This window comes from Nelumbo lutea, chromosome 3 (genome assembly GCF_056320005.1).
Source record: "Nelumbo lutea isolate HS-2025 chromosome 3, American lotus-T2T, whole genome shotgun sequence".
Lineage (NCBI taxonomy): Eukaryota > Viridiplantae > Streptophyta > Magnoliopsida > Proteales > Nelumbonaceae > Nelumbo > Nelumbo lutea.
The window spans coordinates 69,542,072-69,562,264 of NC_142686.1; the positions used below are offsets into that span (position 1 = coordinate 69,542,072).

Sequence of the window (20,193 nt, forward strand, 5' to 3'; positions counted from 1 at the left end):
GTTCTTTATAATTTTCTTGATTTATTGTCTGTTCGTACAAGAGGAGATCGAAATCTTGATTTGCGTAGGGAGAACTGCAAGATTTGTAGTTTTTGAATTGAATTTATTACATTTGGTCTGTAAATAATTTTTTTATTTATTTTTAGACTCAATGTCTAGGCATTCGATCTAATGTAATAATTAATAGAAATAGGATTTCTATTTATTTTTAATTTTGGATCGAAGATCACGACGCAGAGAAGGAGATTTCGCAGATGTGAGATTCGCTATCTGCGATTTGCAGTTTGAGAAATTGCAATCTGTGATCTAACCTCTGTTTTGCAAGATGGAGTGTGCGAACAACCCTGATTAACTGATTTTTGTTTTTCTTTTATCAGTTATTTAATTTCAGATTATTTTTCTTGAATTAAGGATTTAATTAAAAATCAAACCCTAGACCCATTCGAACCAAAATTGGTTCAAACTGTTTGGACCAATTCTAGGGTTTAATCAAGGCTGAAAGTCAGCCCTAATGGGCCTAAGGATTGATATTTAATTAAATGGTTAATTCGGCCGAGCCTGTAAAGGCCCAGTTTTAAATAGTTAAAACTGCAAAAGCTCATTTTAAAGGATAAAACTATATGGGCCGAACTGGGTAACCCTAATTCAGCCCATATACCTAGATAATATTAATGGTTAATATTATGGAAATTTAACGGGCTTCCAACGGGCCTTACAGATAATTAATTGATTGGATCAATTTATCCCTACATGAGATGTATGGATGCGTGATGTGCTGCGTACATGGGCCATAAGAACTTGGCCCATGCTCATTCGACAGTGGCTCTTGCGCACAACATGGCTGAACGCACATCATTGCCATGGTGTCCCTTTTGGTCATTGGATGACCTCCCTGAGTAGTGGGCCCCACACCTCATCAAGAGGTCACGTGCGGAAACCTAGCCGATTTAAGGCCCATCGAAACCTGGCTTTATGAAAGTTAATGGGAGCCACTTTAGTTTGACCTAAATCAAACTAAGCCACAATTTTGTTCCCTCCAACTAATATGAGTGCATGTGATAGGGAGATTCATATGATGAACTCTCTAAAGGCCTTCCATCATTAGCATGAGGATGAGTCCTTCAGTAATGAGGAAACACACCAGAATATGGGCTATCCATTTGCTGTTGGGCTTGTCTGAATGTTTCATAAGATGATAGGGCCGTCATAGACCGATGTGGGAGGGGCTTCACCAGAAAATGGGAACTCTCTCACGGTACCTTGGCGTTCACGAATATGATGGGTAAGCACTCACTTGACAAAAATGTTTACCTGAAAATGGCTCTGAACCTTGTTTGACAGAGGCCAAAGGGAAAACTCATATAATGAGTAGATATGATCATTCACAGAAAAGTGGTGGGGTTTTGCAGCTAAAACAGTTGACTCCATTTACCCTATGTGATTTTCCACATTTCCAGACACAGCCCGTAGTCTCCGTCACTGAGAAAGGAGGGAAATCTCAGAGATGAATAAACGGAAATGGATCGTAGATTAAAATCCATATCTATGAAATGAACATGAATCAAATTAGGTTGTGGACTGATGTTTGCTCTTTTATAAGAAAATGACAAACGGATCTTTTGCAAAGCTTCTTGATGACAACAAGCTTAAGGGCCCAAACTACGTCGACTGGTACAAGAACCTTATGCTGGTCCTAGCTTCAGAAAAGCTGGACAAAGTGGCAAAGAATCCTGCCTGGAGTGTCTGGGTGACAAGGCTTCTGAGGCCCGAAGGAGAGGCTATCAGGAATGGGAGGAGAAAAACTCCCTAGCTCGGTGTTACATCATCGCCTCCTTAGACAACCCAATACAGAGGTAGTTCGATCAGATCGAACTTGCCAAGGACATATTGGACAGCCTGAAGATGATGTATGAAGAGCAGAATCATTCTACTCGGCAAAAGGTCTTGAAGCAGTTCATGACCACTCAAATGTCCAAGGGCCAACAAGTTCACGACCATTGTCTTTGGATGATGGGTTACATCAACGAACTGGAGGCTCTTGGATCCAGCCTAGACCTCGCAACCCAGATAGATGCTATCCTTATTTCTTTGCCTCCTTCCTTTAATCCGTTCATCATGAACTATAACATGAACAAGCTGAATGTCAGTTTGCAAAAGCTCAGCAATATGTTGCAAAGAGCTGAAGAACTGATTAAAAAGGATGAGTCTGTAGCTATGCTTGTTGAAGCTAGCAAAACGGGTAAGAGAAAGAGAAAGGCAAAGAAACCTCAGAAGAAAACCACCAAGGGCAAAAGGCAGAAGAAAGACAAAGCATCAGATGCATGTCACTTCTGCAAGAAGACCGGCCACTGGAAACGGAATTGTCCTGTCTACTTGGAATCCAAGAAAGGTAATTTTGAAACTTGTGTTATACAAACCAATTTATTGGTAGCTTCTGCGTCCTTTGACTCTGGGGCTTCAACTCATGCGTGTAACTCACTGCAGGGGTTCAAGGTAAGCAGAAAGCTGAGTGAAGGAGAAGTCACTCTCTACTTGGGGACTACTGCAACTGTTGTAGCCGCGACAATAAGAACCATAGAGTTAAATTTTAGAAAAGGAAAAATTGTACTCAAATATTGTCTTTATGTACAAAACTTAAGAAGAAATTTGATTTCTGTTTCAAAATTGTGTGCAGATGGTTATTTTGTCTTCTTTAGTAATACGATTACTATTAAAAGAAATAACAGATTCATTGCATACGGGGAACTGGAGAATGGTCTCTATGTTCTACATCCTTCTCTACAAACTAACATAACCAAAACTACGTCGGCTGAAATCCCCAAGAAGAGAGCTCGTGATACAGTTAACCCCACGTGTCCGTGGCACTACCGACTTGGCCACATCGGTGTTGACCGAATCACAAGGTTGGTAAAGGATGGTCCTTTGGATTATCTAACTGTAGAAGATCTTTCCACCTGTGAGCCTTGCCTACAAGGCAAGATGACAAAACAACCATTTAACGGTAAGCTTGAAAGATGTACAGGCACACTTGACCTAATACATACTGATATATGTGGTCCCCTAAGTGTTATGACACGGAATCAAAACATGTATTTCATCACCTTCACAAATGATTTCTCACGACATGGTTACGTGTACTTAATGAGACACAAGTCTGTATCCTTTGAAAAGTTCAAAGAGTTTAGACAAGAGGTCGAGAAATAGTTGGGGAGAGAAATTAAAGCCCTTCGATCTGATCGAGGTGGCGAGTATCTCTCTGACGAGTTCAGGGACTACTTAAAGGACAATGGAATAGTATCACAATTAGCTCCTCCTGCTACACCACAACTTAAGGGTGTTTCAGAGAGAAGGAATAAGACCTTATTGGATATGGTCCGGTCACTTCTCATACACTCAGAGTTACCCACATCCTTTTGGGGTTACGCATTAGAGACTGTGATCTACGTGCTGAATCGGGTTCCAACCAAATCGGTTCCGAACACTCCATATGAACTTTGGACCGGAAAGAAACCAAGTGTCAGACATTTGAAGATTTAGGGTTGTCCAGCACACATTAAAAGAACGAGTGCGGACAAATTGGAATCCAAGACCAGCCATTGCCTATTTGTAGGCAACCCAAAAGGCTCTGTAGGTTACCTTTTCTATGACCCAAGTGAGCAGAAAGTGTTCTGCAATCGAAATGCCCAGTTCTTGGAGATCGATTATATCTTGGCACCCATCATCAGGAAATTGTTCTTGATGAGGAGAGCTCAGGAGCAGTGGGAGATGTCCCACAAGTTCCAAGTAGTGACCAACCTAGAAGATCCACTCGGGTATCCAGGCCACCAGTCCGTTATGGTTATGACTAGGATAGTTACCTAGTGGAAACCTTGACTAGTGAGGAGGATCCCGTGACTTACGCGGAAGCTATGTTGGACATAGATTCCTAGAAGTGGGTGGAGGCCATGAGAGTAGAGATGGACTCAATGGAGACCAATGGAGTCTGGACTCTAGTAGATCCGCCCTCCGGGGTAAAAGCAATTGGTTGCAAATTAATTTACAAGAGGAAGAAGGGCCCCGATGGTAGGGTTGAGACCTTCAAAGCTCGTCTGGTGGCGAAAGGGTACACTCAGAAAGAGGGCATCGATTATGAGGAAACCTTTTCACCTGTGGTCATGCTTAAATCCATTAGGATCCCTGCTAGCTGTAGCAGCATACCATGATTATGAGATTTGGCAAATAGATGTCAAAACTGCATTTCTGAATGAAGATCTTACTAAAGATATCTATATGCAGCAGCCGCAAGGCTTCATAGCTCCGGGTCAGGAAAACATGGTATGTAAACTTAATAAATCCATTTATGAACTTAAGCAAACTTCTAGAAGTTGGAACATCCGTTTTGACTCTGTCGTCAAATCGTTTGACTTCGAGCAGAATCCGGATGAATCCTGTGTTTACAGGAAGTACAGTAGAGATAAGGTTACCTTCTTGGTTCTGTATGTAGATGACATTCTACTCATTGGGAATGATGTAGGAATGTTGACTACGGTAAAAGTATGGATTTCACAGCAATTCTCCATGAAAGATCTTGGAGAGGCCTCCTATATACTAGGTCTTCGACTCTATAGAGATAGATCGAAGCGAATAATAGGATTATCCCAATCTGCCTACATTGACAAAATAGTCAAAAGATACAGCATGGAAAACTCCAAGAAAGGAAATGTTCCTTTCAGGCACGGAGTCACTCTCTCCAAAAAGATGTCTCCCAAGACTTCTGAGGAGATTGATGGCATGAATGGCGTTCCCTATGCCTCTGCCGTAGGGAGCATCATGTATGCCATGCTGTGCACTCGCCCTAACATTGCTCGGCAGTGAGTGTAATAAGTAGGTTTCAGGCCAACCCAGGGCAGGAGCATTGGACTGTTGTGAAAAACATACTTAAGTACCTTCGAAAGACAAAATAATTTTGTCTAGTATTCGATGGTAGCTCACTACAGATCCAAGGGTACATAGATGCCAATTTCCAGCCGGATTTAGATGATAGAAAGTCTACATCTGGGTATGTTTTCACGATAGGGGTCCACTGCAGACTCCACGATCGAGGCCAAGTACATTGCCGCAAGTGAGGCTGCCAAGGAAGCCGTGTGGATGAAGAAGTTCGTTCACGAGTTGGGAGTAGTCCCGTCCAGCACATCACCCATCCCATTGTTGTGTGACAACAATGGCGCTATTGCTCAGGCTAAGGAGCCACGAGCCCACTCGAAGTCGAAGCACATCGAGAGGAAGTACCATGTACTGAGGGAGATTGTTGGTAGAGGGGACATCCTGATTCAGAAGGTAGCGTCAGCGGAAAATGTAGTAGACCCATTGACAAAGCCGCTATCACAGAAAGTGTTTGAGAAACACGTGGAAAGCATGGGACTCCGGCTAGTACCTGATTGGACCTAAGTGCAAGTGGGAGTTGTTAGACAGTTTTGTATGCCCTTAGCTTCAATCAAGTTGATGTACTTTATGAGTTTATTGTAAATGAACAAAAGTGCATATTTGATTCATGTTCCCTTGGTATGTTTCTGTGTAATACCCTTAAACTGGACACTTAATGAGACTCGTGTTAGTTTAGAATGTTCACAGCCGGTGGGTCGGTCTGGGGAGACCTATCTTGACAAGGCTAACACTGTGGTGCCACCAAGTCGGTTGGGGTGGCTTGTCTCAGCTACCGGGGTGAGACCCTAGGCACATACAGTGTGGGATTAATTAAATCTTTGAACTGGACCAGATTTCCAGTATTGCCTGGACCTTGGAGATTAATGGGCAAAACTGGAAAGTTACACCGACCCCTAGACTCGATTATGATACTGCACTAGGTGTCGGATTGGGCTGTCTTTAATGTACCAATCAATGAGATCCTTAGCGGGGTTCAAAACCTGGGTATGTTGGGACAGTCTGAGAATTCACCTGAGTGGGTGATCATAGTGACAGGTCAAAACCTGGGTAAGTCGGGCAGTGTATGATCATTATGGGCTAAGAGGTTAAGTGTAAGGCCATTGAGGATAATACCCGATGGGCTAATCTTGCATCTACCCACAGTCCCTGGGTGTTACAAGGTGGCTTGGCCTAGGGACCACTTAGGGTAAGTGTTGGGCCCATAGAGCCCATCTGATGGGTTTCAGGGGGTGCACTGTCTATAACAGTGTATTCGGCCAGGCCTTGTAACAAAGGCTGGGCTGAACCCATGTGGCTGATGTGTAGATCAATGTTTGGGTCCCACACCATACAAGGAAGCCCAACTGGGCAGCAGTTTGGAAGGCTTAATGAATACATAACTCTAAATGGGCCTTAAGCCCATTTCGAACTGGGCTAATTTGATTAGTCTTTAAGGGGCGAATTCTGAGATAAGATCAGCTGATAGGATTGGGCCCACACCCTATCCACTCAGAGAGTCCAAGATCTAAATGAGATTTAGATTTGGAAACTTCCTAATTAGATTAGGAGTTGGCTGATGTAATCTGCAGATAAGATAAGGATTATCCCTTATCTTAAAGGGACTTCTAATCCAGATATGATTTGGGTTAGCAACTCCTAATGGGATTAAGAGCTGATCCCTTATAAAAGGAAGAGGGGGTGGCAGCCTTTAGGCACACAATCACCAGCAACAATCTTGTCTTCGGAGCTGAGATCACAGAAGAGAGAATTCTACACCTTGCGAATACTCTCTAGCCGCCTCCTTCCTGCAGCCGCCGCCTATAGCAGTTCGATCTCCATTGCTTGGGAGAAATCAAGATCGGATCTTGATTCCAATCTTTTGGAGAAAAGATTGGTAGGAGTTGTATTCACTAGCCGTCCAGGTGATTCTTGGGAAGAATCAAGTTCTTAGGATGGACAGTGCTAATTCTGCTCCACCTTGCACTGCGCCATCTTCAGTGGAAGCAGATTTTGGTTTCTACCTTGGGTGTGAACACCTCCGTTGAGAGATATTATTTCTCTGTATCAATTATTATCTCTCTCTCCTCCTTTTGGTTCAAATCTGGTTCAGTTTATGGTTCAAGATTGATCCTTGAAAATATGATTTTCTAAATAGGGAATGCGATTCCCAGTTGAAGGGAGAGAAAAATTTTTGAAAGTTGCCCCTTTATTCCGCAAGATTTGGGTGTCCATACGATGGATCTCTCATCCCTTCAGTGGTATCAGAGCCCAGGTTCAAATCTTGAACCAATTTGTTTCAGATCTGAACCTACGCAAATGGGCAGAAGGCGTTCTACCCAATTTGCACAGATAAGGGTTTTGGGAAATTTGTTCCCAAAATTATGGGTGAATAATCTGAAATTAAATTTTATATAAATCTGACTATTGTTTAGAATTGTTCTTTATGATTTTCTTGATTTATGGGTTGTTCGTACAAGAGAAGATCGTAATCTTGATTTGCGCAAGGAACCTGCGTTTTTGCAGATTTTGGATTATTTTGTTACATTTGGTTTGAAAAATATTTTTTTTCATTTTTAGACTGAATGTATAGGTATTCGATCTGATGTAATGATTAATAGAAATTAGGATTTCTATTTTTTTTTTTATTTTGGATCGAAGAAGGCGGTGCAGAGAAGGAGATTTCGCAGATGGGAGAATTACAATCTGCGATTTGTAGTTTATGAAACTGCAAACTGTGATCTAACCTCTGTTTTACAGGAAGGATTGTGCGAACTGCCCTGATAGACTGATTATTACTTTTCTTTTATCAGTATTTAATTTCAGATTATTTTCTTGAATTAAAGATCAAACCCTAGACCCATTCGAACCAAGATTGGTTCAAAATGTTTGGACCGAATCTAGGGTTCAACCAAGGCTGAAAGTCAGCCCTAATTTTCCCACTAATGGGCCTGAGGATTGATAATTAATTAAATGCTTAATTCGGCCCATCCTGTAAAGGCCCAGTTTTAAATAGTGAAAAATGCTAAAAGCCCACTTAACACTTAAAGCTATATGGGCCCAACCAATCAACCCATATAGCTTGTGATCAGATCTGAACTGATTTCATACAGATTTCTGATTGTGATCAGTTGTTTAAGTGTTGTTTTCTATTACAGTAACCCTTATAGTTCTTAACTACTGATTCTTAACCAAGAATGGAGTTCAAAAATCAGGGAGAAGGTGTTTTTGGGAACAACAGTTCTGGTAGTATGTCTGAGACTGCGTTTCAGATTACAACTGTGAGATTTGACGGATCCAATTACTTGGAATCGGCCCAATCAGCCATGATGGCTATTGGGGGAAGGGGAAAATTTAGCTACCTATTGGGAGATGTGAAAGAACCTTCCAAGGAGGACCCAATGTATACCAAGTGGGTTCAGGATTAACTACTTGGTTATGAAATGGCTGTGCAACTCTATGCAGCCACATATCAGCCAGAATTACTTGTGGGCAAAGACAGCCAAGGAGATATGGGATGTCATGAAAGAGACCTACTCCCAACCCCTTAATGTTGCTAGAGCCTATGAACTGAAGTGTGAGGTGAATAACCTTAAACAATGAGAGAAACCAGTCTCTGTTTATTTCTCTACCTTGAAATCTCTATGGCATGAAATTGACTATCTGGAGACTCTTGAGTGGGAAAGTCCAAAAGATGCACAGACCCATAGAAAGCAAGTCGAGACCAATAGGGTGTTTGAATTTTTGGCTGTCCTGAATTTAGATTATGACATTGTGAGACAACAGATACTGACAAGAGACAGTGTGACCCTATCTCAAGCCTACTCCCTGGTGCATAGTGAAGAGACCAGGAGAAAGGTTATGATGCAACATCAGCCCTTCCCCCCAGGCCTGGCAGCAATTAAACCTAAGTCTGGAGGTGATACAGAAAGGGACAAGAAGAAGGAAGATAAACGGGATCTAATATGTGAACATTGCAAGAAACCCAAGCATATGAAAGATACATGTTGGAAGTTGCACCCTCATTTAGTCCCAGCAAAACTGAGGAATACAAGGGGTAATACTCATATGGCTGTGAATATTGATTCTGCATCCTCGTCGGGCACAAAAGGCACCCCCCTAGATACCTTAGTTGTTGTTCAGGCTGCCCTAATACAGTTGGAAAAGGAGGTTGGGAATTTAGCTCAGCCATCTCAGTCACCATCGCCCCTGCCACATCAGCATTTGCTCATTCAGGTACTCGGGCCTCAGCTTACCATGCTTCAGCTCTAGGTAACATTGAACATTGTTGGGTAATAGACTCAGATGCATCTGACCATATGACTAGCTTGCCATCACTGTTCACTACTTATCACTTATCTTCTGGTAGAGATAAAGTATCCATTGCCGATGGCTCTCTTGTTCCCATTTTTGGCAAGGGTGACATCAAGTTATCTGATACTATCTCTTTATCCTCAATCTTGTATGTTCCTAAACTTGATACTAATTTGCTTTCAGCCAGTAGTATTACAAAAACATCAGAACTGTTCAGTAACCTTTTTCCCTGACCGATGTGTTTTTCAGGACTTGGAGACGAGGAAGGTGATTGGGGTTGGCCATGAGACGAATGGGATCTATCTGCTTGGAGAGAGTTCTCATTGGAAAGAGCCTGTGGATAAGAAGTCTTTTGTTTCTCAGTCTGTGAGTCCGGTTATGCTCTGGCATAATCAATTAGGTCATTTATCTTTTCGGTCTTTGAAGAATTTGTTTCCTACTTTATTTGAGTATGTTGAGATGTCAAAATTGAAATTTGAGAGTTGTGAGCTTGCCAAACATTGCAGAACATCTTATTCCTTGAGTAATAAAAGAAGTAGTAATTCTTTTGATATTGTGCATACCGATGTTTGGGGGCCGTCTCACATCCCTTCTATGGGTGGGTACAGATATTTTCTGTTGTTTGTTGATGACTATACCCATTTTTCTTGGGTCTACCTTATGCGTTCTCGAGATAAGGTTCCCGCTCTGACCCAAAACTTTCATCAGATGATTTTAACCTAGTTTGGGGTCAAAATCAAAGTCCTCTGATCTGATAATGCAAAAGAATACTTTGCCAAGCCAATGGCCTCTTATCTACTCGATCATGGGGTTATTCACCAGAGCACTTGTCCTCGTACACCACAGCAGAATGGGGTTGCCGAGAGGAAGAATAGGCACATTTTGGAGGTGGCTAAAAGCATTATGTTTACCTCCAATGTGCCTATTCGTTTCTGGGGTGATGCTATCCTCACGGCAGTGTACCTCATTAATCGGGTTCCTTCACGGGTTCTTGATATGAAGCCTTTGTTTACCCTTCTATACCCAGACGAGGAGTTGTTTACTATTCCTATTAAAACCTTTGGTTGTACCTGTTTTGTTCAGCTTCTTGGACCTCATCATTCCAAAGTTGACCCTAAGGCCTCCAAATGCATTTTTCTCGGTTATGCACAAACCCAAAAGGGTTATTGCTGCTATGATCCTGTTTCAGGGAGGAGATTTGTCTCGATGGATGTCACCTTCTTTGAGGAGGCACCCTATTATCCTAGGGTTTCTCCTCAGGGGGAGAGTGGTGAGAATTTGGGTCTTTTTCCTCAGGGGGAGAGCAGTGAGAGTGGGGTTAACTCAACTGAGGTTGTTCCTTTACCCATTCCATTGAGTGACGAACGTAGTAATGGTGAGGGTTGTCAAAGGGATCAGTGGTTGAAAGTCTATCACAGGCGATGCAGGCAGGTTGATCTCGGTCATTAGCAGTCCAGGCCAGCCCCAGTTCCTTCTGCGGATCCAGACCCAGGTACTACAGTCCCAAGGCCCACTAAGATACCTTCCACCGTTGCTACTTCCCCTCCTTCTGATGACCTTGACCTCCCTATTGCGGTCCGTAAAGGGAAACGGCGTTGCACCACATCCACAACTCACTTTTCCCAGTTTCTATCCTATGATCGCCTGTCTCCCTCTTATAGGTCCTTTCTCACTTCCATTGCTGATATTCCTATCCCTAGAACAGTGCAAGAAGCCTTATCAGTTCCAGAGTAGAAAGATGCAATGAAAGTTGAAATGGATGCCCTTTTAAAAAATAACACTTGGGAGCTAGTTGACTTACCCAAAGAAAAGAAACCAATTGGATGTAGATGGGTATTTACTGTTGAAACATAATGCTAATGGCTCCATTGAAAGGTACAAAGCTCGGTTGGTTGCAAAAGGGTTTACTTAGACTTATGGTATAGACTACTTGGAGACTTTTGCCCCAGTAGCCAAGATTACCACTATTCGAGTTCTATTAGCCCTTGTAGCAAGTTACTCTTGGCCCTTGTTCCAGATGGACGTTAAAAATGCCTTTCTGAATGGAGACTTACAGGAAGAGGTCTACATGCAGTTGTCCCCTGGATTTTATGATACAGAGACAGGTAAGAAGGTTTGCCGACTAAATAAGGCATTGTATGTATTAAAGCAGTCCCCTAGAGCTTGGTTTGATAGATTCAGACTAGCCCTTAGAAAATTCGGTTATGTACAGGCCCAGTCAGATCATACACTGTTCGTTAAAAGAATGAACTCTTCTTTGACCTTGCTTGCTGTATATGTGGATGATATTGTAGTGACAGGGAATAATAATAGTGAGATTGAGTCCCTCAAACAGCTCCTTCATCAAGAGCTTGAGGTGAAAGATCTTGGTGCACTGCGATACATTTTGGGTATTGAGGTTGCTAGATCTAAACAAGAGATTTTTATCTCTCAAATGAAGTATGTTCTAGATCTGTTGGCAGAAACTAGAAAGTTAGGTGTAAAGCCTGCCGATACGCCCACTGAACAGAATCACAAGATCAGTGCAGAGGGTGGAGGGCCTCTTGAAGACAAAGTTATGTTCCAATTGGTTGGAAAGCTCCTATATCTCTGCCTCACACGGCCAAATATCAGTTATGCAGTCAGTGTTGTCAGCCAGTACATGCATTCCCCTAGAACCACTCATCCTCTTGTAGCTGAGAGAATATTAGCATACTTGAAGAGATGCCCAAGTAGAGGTATACTATTCAAGAACAATAATCACATGAAGGTGGAGGTCTATACAGATGCTGATTGGGCTGGGAGTGCTGATGACCAGAGGTCTACCTCTGGATATTGTGCCCTTGGAGGAGGTAACCTTGTCTCTTGGAGGAGTAAGAAACAAAGTGTTGTTTCCCACTCTAGTGTCGAAGCTGAATACAGGTCAATGGCTAATGGAGTGGCTGAAATCCTATGGTTGAAATCACTACTTGAAGAGTTGGGTATTGATTATAAGAAGCCCTTGATGTTGTATTGTGATAATCAGGCGGCTATTAATATAGCTCACAATCCGGTGCAGCATGACAGAACTAAACATATCGAAGTTGATCAACATTTTGTCAGAGAAAGGATCTCATCACAAGTGTGTCTCCCGTATATCACCTCCAACATGCAGCTCGCAGATCTTCTCACCAAGGTTGTTCCAAAGAAGAAGTTAGAGGGAGACCTATTCAAGTTGGGAATGACAAATATATATTCCCAACTTGAGGTGGAGTGTAAAGAACACTGATGTGGGCCCCACGAATGTGGGCCCCACAGCTGTGGTCCCCACTGTGTTCGTATTACAGCACATGTAACCTTTGTTAGTTATGTCAGTGTTAGTTGGTAGTTATCTTAGACAGCTTGTTATTTCAGTTTATTATTTGTTTTATTTGCCATGTAAGCATTAAGGGCAATTCTGCCCTTTCCTACATTTAGTGAACATAACAACCTATAAATATTGAGAGAGTGGCGGCGGCAGATTCATTCGATCTGTCCCGCCTTTCAAAACCCTTGTGTACTTCTGCTTTCTTCTCCTTTCTTCTCCTTTCTTCTCCCTCTTTCTTCTACTTTTCTCAATCCGAAATCTTTTGGAATTCAAGACTGACTGTAGTCTTGATCGACTACTATTTTTAATAAAAATCTTTTATATTATGAAGAATAAAGAAGCATAACATTAGTTGAAGGGGGGGTCTTGTTGAAGCAGAGGTGAGCGAGTGAAGCGAGCTCGCTGAGGCATGCCTCCAGGTGTACGCCTCCCATGCCTTTTAAAGCACTGGCATCGATACACCCCCGATATGGGTCCAATACGCATGAAAAAAGACGAGACACCCGATTTTCATGCATATCTTGTATTTGTTTCTCAATGATACGATATGATATGCCCCGTATTGGGCGTATCGTGTCGAAATTTTAAACCCTGCTCTTGAGTAATGGGCCTTATGGTCTTGATGTAGGTTGCTTTGTACTTTGCCCACTAATAAGGGGAATTTTTATAATCGGATATATCTACGCCTCATTTTGATAAAACTAGCTCTTTGAAGGTGGGAGCATTCATTGGATACATCTCCCAAGCTCTTCTTCTTCCTAGTTGAATGTATGAAACCTTGAAACTCTAGAAGGGTTACATGGTAACAAAGTAGGTGAATTATAGTTGTTTGGACGGTTCAAGTTGAAGAATTAGAGACTAATTCTAAGATTAAAAGAGTTGTGCCAAACTGCATAGTCTGGGACGTTTTGGTGAACTAGGGATTAGTTAGAAGCATCTAAACTTGAGACTAGGATCAGTTTCGAATGGGGATTATACTTGTTTTACATGGATTTATTTCTTGAAAAAGAAAAGTGAAGCTCTTCCTTCCTTTAAAATTTTCCGTGCTATGGTTGAGACTCAATTTTCTACTAAAATTAAAGTTATATGTTCAAATTCAAGGGGATAATATATGGACAATCACTTTCAGGCTACAAATATTCCCAGAAATTATCGAGAATCCCTCTATGTTCCTTGTTGGAAGGAAGCCATGGATACTGAAATATGTGGATTAATTGAGAATGGCACGTGGAAGATGGTGATTCTTCCTCTAGATGCCACATCTTTTCGGTAGTAAATGGGTATTCTCTATTAAACTAACTGATGATAGCATTGATAGATATAAAGCCTGTCTTCTTGCTTAAGGCTATTCACAGGAGTATGGAGTTGATTATGAGGAAACTTTTGCTTTGGTTGTCAAAATGACAACTATCCGTCTAATTCTCGCTTTATCTACTCTTCGTGGTTATGGTCTTTATGTAGGTGTTTTGTACTTTTCCTACTAATAAAGGGCATTTTTGCAATTGTATATATCTTTGCCCCATTTAAAAAACTATCTCTTTGAGGGTAGGGGCATTCATTTGATACACCCTCCCAAGCTCTTCTTCTTCCTAATCGCATGCATGAAACCCTAGAAGGGTAACATTAACTTCCTAAAATTCAACTTCGATGGAAGCTTTATTGGCAACAAGGGATTGGTTGGGTAGGGAGTGTTTTCAGAGATCTGGAAGGTAGATTGGTGGCCTTGTATTCAAGACCCTTGGAACATGGTGATACATTGACAACAGAACTGGTCAGTCTAATGCAGAAGTTAAGGCTGGCAATTGGGTTTCCACAATCTAGAGGTGGAAGGGGATTGACAGCAGAAGATGATCAGATATCATCCACTGCCCCTGCCCCTGCCAGACCAAGCTTCCTAGAGAAGATTTTCGTCACATGCACTACATCAGAGTTTCTTAACCTGCGTGATTTCTTACATGTCACTCCGTTAAACAACTCTTTCTTCTCTTCACTCTTCCTTCTTCGAACCAAGTCTACTCCCAACCTTCCGACCTTCACCTCCTTAAAACAAAAAGAGTCTCCAACATGTTTCTCATCTTGATCAGCAACATTGTCTCCATCTTTAACCGGCCATTTTCCTCCAGACACTTCCCCAATCTCAGATTCCACGAAGATGTCAGTACCTCCTTCCTCAACTTCCTCCCCACCCCTTTCTGACCCCCCACTCTCAGTGGGGATAACTCAGGGGCTAGTAGGTTTACTATAGGGATGATCATTTCAGCCCAGCCTGGAAATTCTGGGCTTGGACCTGGGTTTTGTGTTCAGGCCCGGCCCAGGCCTGGGCCCACATCAGGCCCGCAAATTTAGGGTCAGGCTTGGGCTTAATACTTCAAGCCCGGCCTGGGCCCGGGCCAGCCCGCATATATTTAAACTTACACATTTTGTGTATAATGTATACATATGTATACATGTTATTTTACATTATATTATATATTTTTTATATAAATATTATAACATGACATGTATAATTTATATTATATGTAATATTTTATATTATATAATGTATAAAATAAGTTTATATGCATGTTATGTCATTTAATATAAAATATTATAGATATGTAATGTTTTATATATGAAAGACATTGGCCCAGAATCAGGCCCGGCCCGGCCCAGGCCCGTGTAGACCTGGGCTAGGGCTTATGTTTCAGGCCCGGAACCCTGGGCCCGGGCCTAAGCTATAGCCCTTATCATAAGTGCAAAGCCCGGACTGGGCCCGGCCCATGATCACCCCTAGTTTACTGAGCCCAAATTGTTCCCTGTTTCTTGGAGTGCCGACTCAGCAACCACAGTTTCCGGTGTGATATAGACCACTTCAATATTTCTTTCAATCTGAGCGCACAGACCCTCACTTCCATCCGCAGAAGAGGACTGATTCCTGACATGATCCTCCTCTGTTCATCCACCTCTCCTCTTAATTCCATTTTTGTCAAATTTGGTAATCGCCCAAATCCACCTTTCCATTTTTCTTGTTTGTCAAACCTCTCCTTCCCAACGTCCTAGGCCTTTTAAATTTTGGCCTCTTAAAGCCTAAAAAGTTCCTTTTATAATTTCTCACCTTACTAAGCCGGTTGGCCTTACCCCTAATAACGCAATTGACAGTCAAGGTCTGGGCCCCACCTGATTCTTCAATGGGGCTCAAACAACCAAAAATCAGCTGCTTTCCTTTGTTAGGTGTTCATAATTTTGGCTGATTGGGATGATTGGGTCCATTGGGATGCATTGAACATAATTCCTAGAAGATTTTGTGTTTCTTTCCTCTCATCAACCTTTTTTCCTAAGGCTTTTTAATTGGCCACCATGACTTTTTCAGGGTTCATCCCTTACAGATATCAACATAAGCTAAACTTTCAGTGTCTTACCTCTATTCTTTGCTGAAAGCAAAACGTGCTTAGTGCTTACATGTTTAGGTTATGGAATGGTCGCTGATATTGTTATCTTTCAGGATCATTAGTAGCTTAATTATTACATGCAACACTTTAATTCCTAAATTTGAAAAATTGAATGTACAGTTAATTATATGTTTCAAAATCCCTTATTTATTATTCCTTGTTGCACAGAAGTCAGAGAATTTAAAAAGTTTCACAGGTTCAAGACAAACAATCTGCACATTTCCCTAGAAAAGAAACAAATTACTCCACTTCAATCCAGCTTAAGGTCGGCAAGAAGTTCATTAAACAAATCAGTTTAATCAACAATAAAAATGCACAAGAGGACACGTGCTAACCTCATCCCCAGCCTTGACGTCCTTAACAAGAATAAGTTCCAAAATCATTGGATCATCCCCTGAATTTGAAGAGCTATCCACATCACTGCAGTTCAGATAATAATTTCCAGCATCTGCAGTCAAAGAACAACCATCTCTGGAATGAAAATTTTCTGTTAACAGGTCTTCATCAGCATTTCTGTCATATTCATCATTACTCTCAATATTGTCGCCATCATTAGAGCCAGGATGAGAGCAAACAGATGTGAAGTGGATATCTTCAGCTCCTGTCTTGTGATTAAAGCTGTATTGTATAAAGAATAGTATTAAGGGAAACTTCAATCTGTTAACTCCAACCAATACAGAGAAGCATGAAGAACAATGTAAGACAGGTAACTAGCTGTAAATGTGATTCAGTTTAGAAGAAGAGAAGAGAGAAAGAAGAAAATGAAATTACACCCTCCCCCCTGGTGGCCAGATCTTATTTGTACTTTAGGATGGAGCACAAATAACTAATCTCCCCCTAATTAAGTTGGGACAGATATAACTAGACAGGATCTATACTTATAAATATAACAAGAAAAAATGACAAAAATACCCTTGTTAACACCCCTCTCAACACTCCTTCTCAAATTAGATCATGGATATCATAGAGCCCTAGCTTGTTACAAATCTGGATCACTCTCACCCCATTCAAACTGTTAGTGAACAAATCTCTTATTGATTTTCTAACTGCATTAATATAGTAGAGATGGTTTTTTCTGGGTAAATTACATAGACCCCCCTTGTACTATGGGGTCAGTGACAAAGTCCCCCCTGTACTTTTTTGTGACAAAGACCCCACTGAACTTTAGCCGTTAGACAAAGACCCCCTTCCATTAATGTTCTGTCAGTTAACTTTGAAAAAAAAATTCATCCAACTGTTAATAATTTTTTAAATGTCCAAACTATCCTTTTTATACTGTTCAGTGTCTTCTCCAAGCTCAGTTTCTCAGGCACTGTCAGAGTGGAGCAAAAGTCAAAAAGGTACCAACTAAGACCAACAGAAATCAATTCTAAACAAGTCATCTCAACAGAAATCAAATAGGAACAAAGTGCATCATACCAAACAGTTACCTCGGGTGCTATGTAGTCTTTTGTTTCATTAGCTGCAACTGAGGTGTTAGACAGTTTTGTATGCCCTTAGCTCCAATCAGATTTGATGTACTTTTGACATTTAGTGTAAATAAATAAAGTGCATGTTTGATTCATGTTGTTGGTATGTTTCTGTGTAAGACCCTTAAACTGGACACTTGATGAGACTCCTGTTAGTTTAGAATGTTCACAGCCGTTGGATAAGTCTGGGGAGATTTATCCTACCAAGGCTGACACTAGTGTGCTGCCAAATGTTGGGGTGGCCTGTCTCAGCCGCCAGGGTGAGACCCAAGGCACATGCAGTGTAGGATTACTTGAATCTTTGAACCGGACCAGATTTCCAGTATTGCCCTGGACCTTGGAGATTGATGGGCAAAACTGGAAAGTTACACCTGACCCCTAGACTTGATTATGATACTGCATTAGGTGTCGGATTGGGCTGTCTTTAATATGTCAATCAGTGAGATCCTTAGCAGGGGTCAAAACCTGGGTATGTTGGGACAGTTTGAGAATTCATCTGAGTGGGTGATCATAGTGATAGGATCAGCCCCTTTGTCGGACAAAGGTAATGATCGGGGATGTACACTCTCTGATGGAAACCAAACTGCCGGCAGTTGATTTCAATCGTTGGAATTTTCTTTTGCAAATTTTATATATATGAAATATATACATATATGGTTTCAAAATGTTTGCAAATGGTTTTAATTCCTGGGATCCATGTGAGCAGAGAGTGCAACATTGTTCCTTGCAGCCGAGGGAGAGGTCCCCTCTTGTCGGGCAGTGTTTGATCTATATGGGCTGAGAGGTTAAGTGTAAGACCATTGAGGGTAATACCTGATGGGCTAATCTTGCATCTGCCCACAATCCCTGGGTTTTTATAAGATGGCTTGGCCCAGGGACCACTTACTGTAAGTGTTGGGCCCATAGAGTCCATGTGATGGGCTCAATGGCTTCACTGGACTTTCCAATGAATTCAACTAGGCCTTGTAATAAAGTTGGGTTGAACCCATGTGGCTGATGTGTAGATCAATGCTTGGGTCCCACGCCATACAAAGAAGCCCAACTGGGTAGCAGTTTGGAAACTTATTGAGCACTGATTACTTATTGGGCCTAAAGCCCATTTTGACCTACGCCGATATGATCACCCACTTAAGGGGGCATATTTGGGATTAGGGTTAGCTAAAGGATTAGGGTTCTAACCTATCCACTCTTGGAGACCAAATTCAAATGTGATTTAAATCTAGTAACCTCCTGATAAGATCAGGAGTGGGCTGACCTAATCTGTAGGTAGGATTAAGATTATCCCCTATCCAAATGCTGATTTGGATTGGGATAACTCCTAATAGGATTAGGAGGTTTCTTAATCACAAAGAAATGAGGAAACCCTAATCTTGAATTACAGGAATTCGACCTCCGGTTTTTGCAGTGACTTACACTACAAGTTTGAGATAGGATCTCATCTTCCTAAGCTGAAATCTGCATCCACACCACTTTCAGTCGTAGGAACTCCTCCAACCGCCGCCACCTTACTACTTGGTTCGAACTCCTCTGAACGGACGATCAAGAAGCTAGTTCTTAACATCAGTCATTGCTGAAAGACTGATTTGGTTCGGTGCTCTAAGCTTCCATCGGATTCTTGAAAAGAGTTCGATGCATAGGACGCACACTATTGGTTCTGCTCCACCGTCGTTGTGTCATCTTCAGCGGGAGCGGATCTTGGACCTCTCTTTGGGCGTAAACACCGATGTTGGGAGATCTTGATTCTTTGTATCAGGTATAACCCTTTCCTTGATCTTTGGTTCAGATCTGGTTTGGTTTGGTTCGACTAGGTCCTTGAATAATTGATTCTAAAATAAGGGAATACGATTGCCAATTGATTGAAGGGATAAATTTTTTTTAAATTCGCCCACCTATTCCGCTGCTTTCTTGGCGTCCATACGATGGATTTCTCCCTCCTTTCATGAGGCACTAGCATTATTGATTTCTTCAATCTCTTTTTGAAGCAAACCCTTAGTTGCCATATGTGGTAATGGGGTCAAGCCAGGTACCAAAACATGACCTTCTTGAGCAATCAAATTCTCAATGTTATTCATGATTATAGGGAGTCATTTACAATTCTTCCATGACTTCTAAGTATGTTTTCTGATACAGTCCATTTGTTATTTGTATTAAGCTTTGCGTCCTCTGTTGACTGAATGATGCTTTCTGCTATGGTCACTTCCTATTCCCATGATCTGTAGGGCCCTCTTTAGGATAATTTATGTTCTCTCTTTGCAGGTCATGGGTCCTTCCCTTGGATGACTAATGTTTTTTGCAACAATCATTTTCTGGTTGACATTAGCCATCACTTCCCGATTAAGATCAGTCATGTCCTCTGTATTAGGATTAACTAATGATCCTTCTTTTGGATCAGCCATTTGCTTCCTCTGTTATTTTCCGAAGCTCAGAATCTTCCCAGTCTTCCAAAACGATGATCTTCTTAATGGTATTCCATGTTTGCGGAACCCGATCTGGACCTAGTTGCCATACAACCACCCCTGTAATTGCTTTGAGTATGAATTTGTATTGGATAGCCTTCCCAATAGGTATGTCCTTTTCAATATAAAAGAACAAATATATTAGAATTTTGTTAGACAGCTTATGTCCTTATCTCCAATCAGATTGATGTACATTATGACATTTATTGTAAATGAATAAAGTACATATTTGATTCATGTTATAGTGGTGTGTTTCTGTGTAATACCCTTAAACTGGATACTTATGAGACTCGTGTTAGTTT

General features: G+C 41.6%; 1 protein-coding gene across 3 annotated transcripts in view; it reads right to left on the reverse strand.

Annotated features, from left to right (window-relative positions):
• LOC148865451 (SET domain-containing protein) overlaps positions 1–20,193 on the reverse strand; it is an 89,115-nt gene that overhangs the window by 46,243 nt on the left and 22,679 nt on the right. For all 3 annotated transcript variants that reach the window (XM_088981191.1, XM_088981193.1, XM_088981192.1), the window contains exon 4: positions 16,302–16,584. In XM_088981191.1, the coding sequence (XP_088837317.1) occupies positions 16,302–16,584 (283 nt within the window). The remainder of the gene's footprint in view (positions 1–16,301; positions 16,585–20,193) is intronic.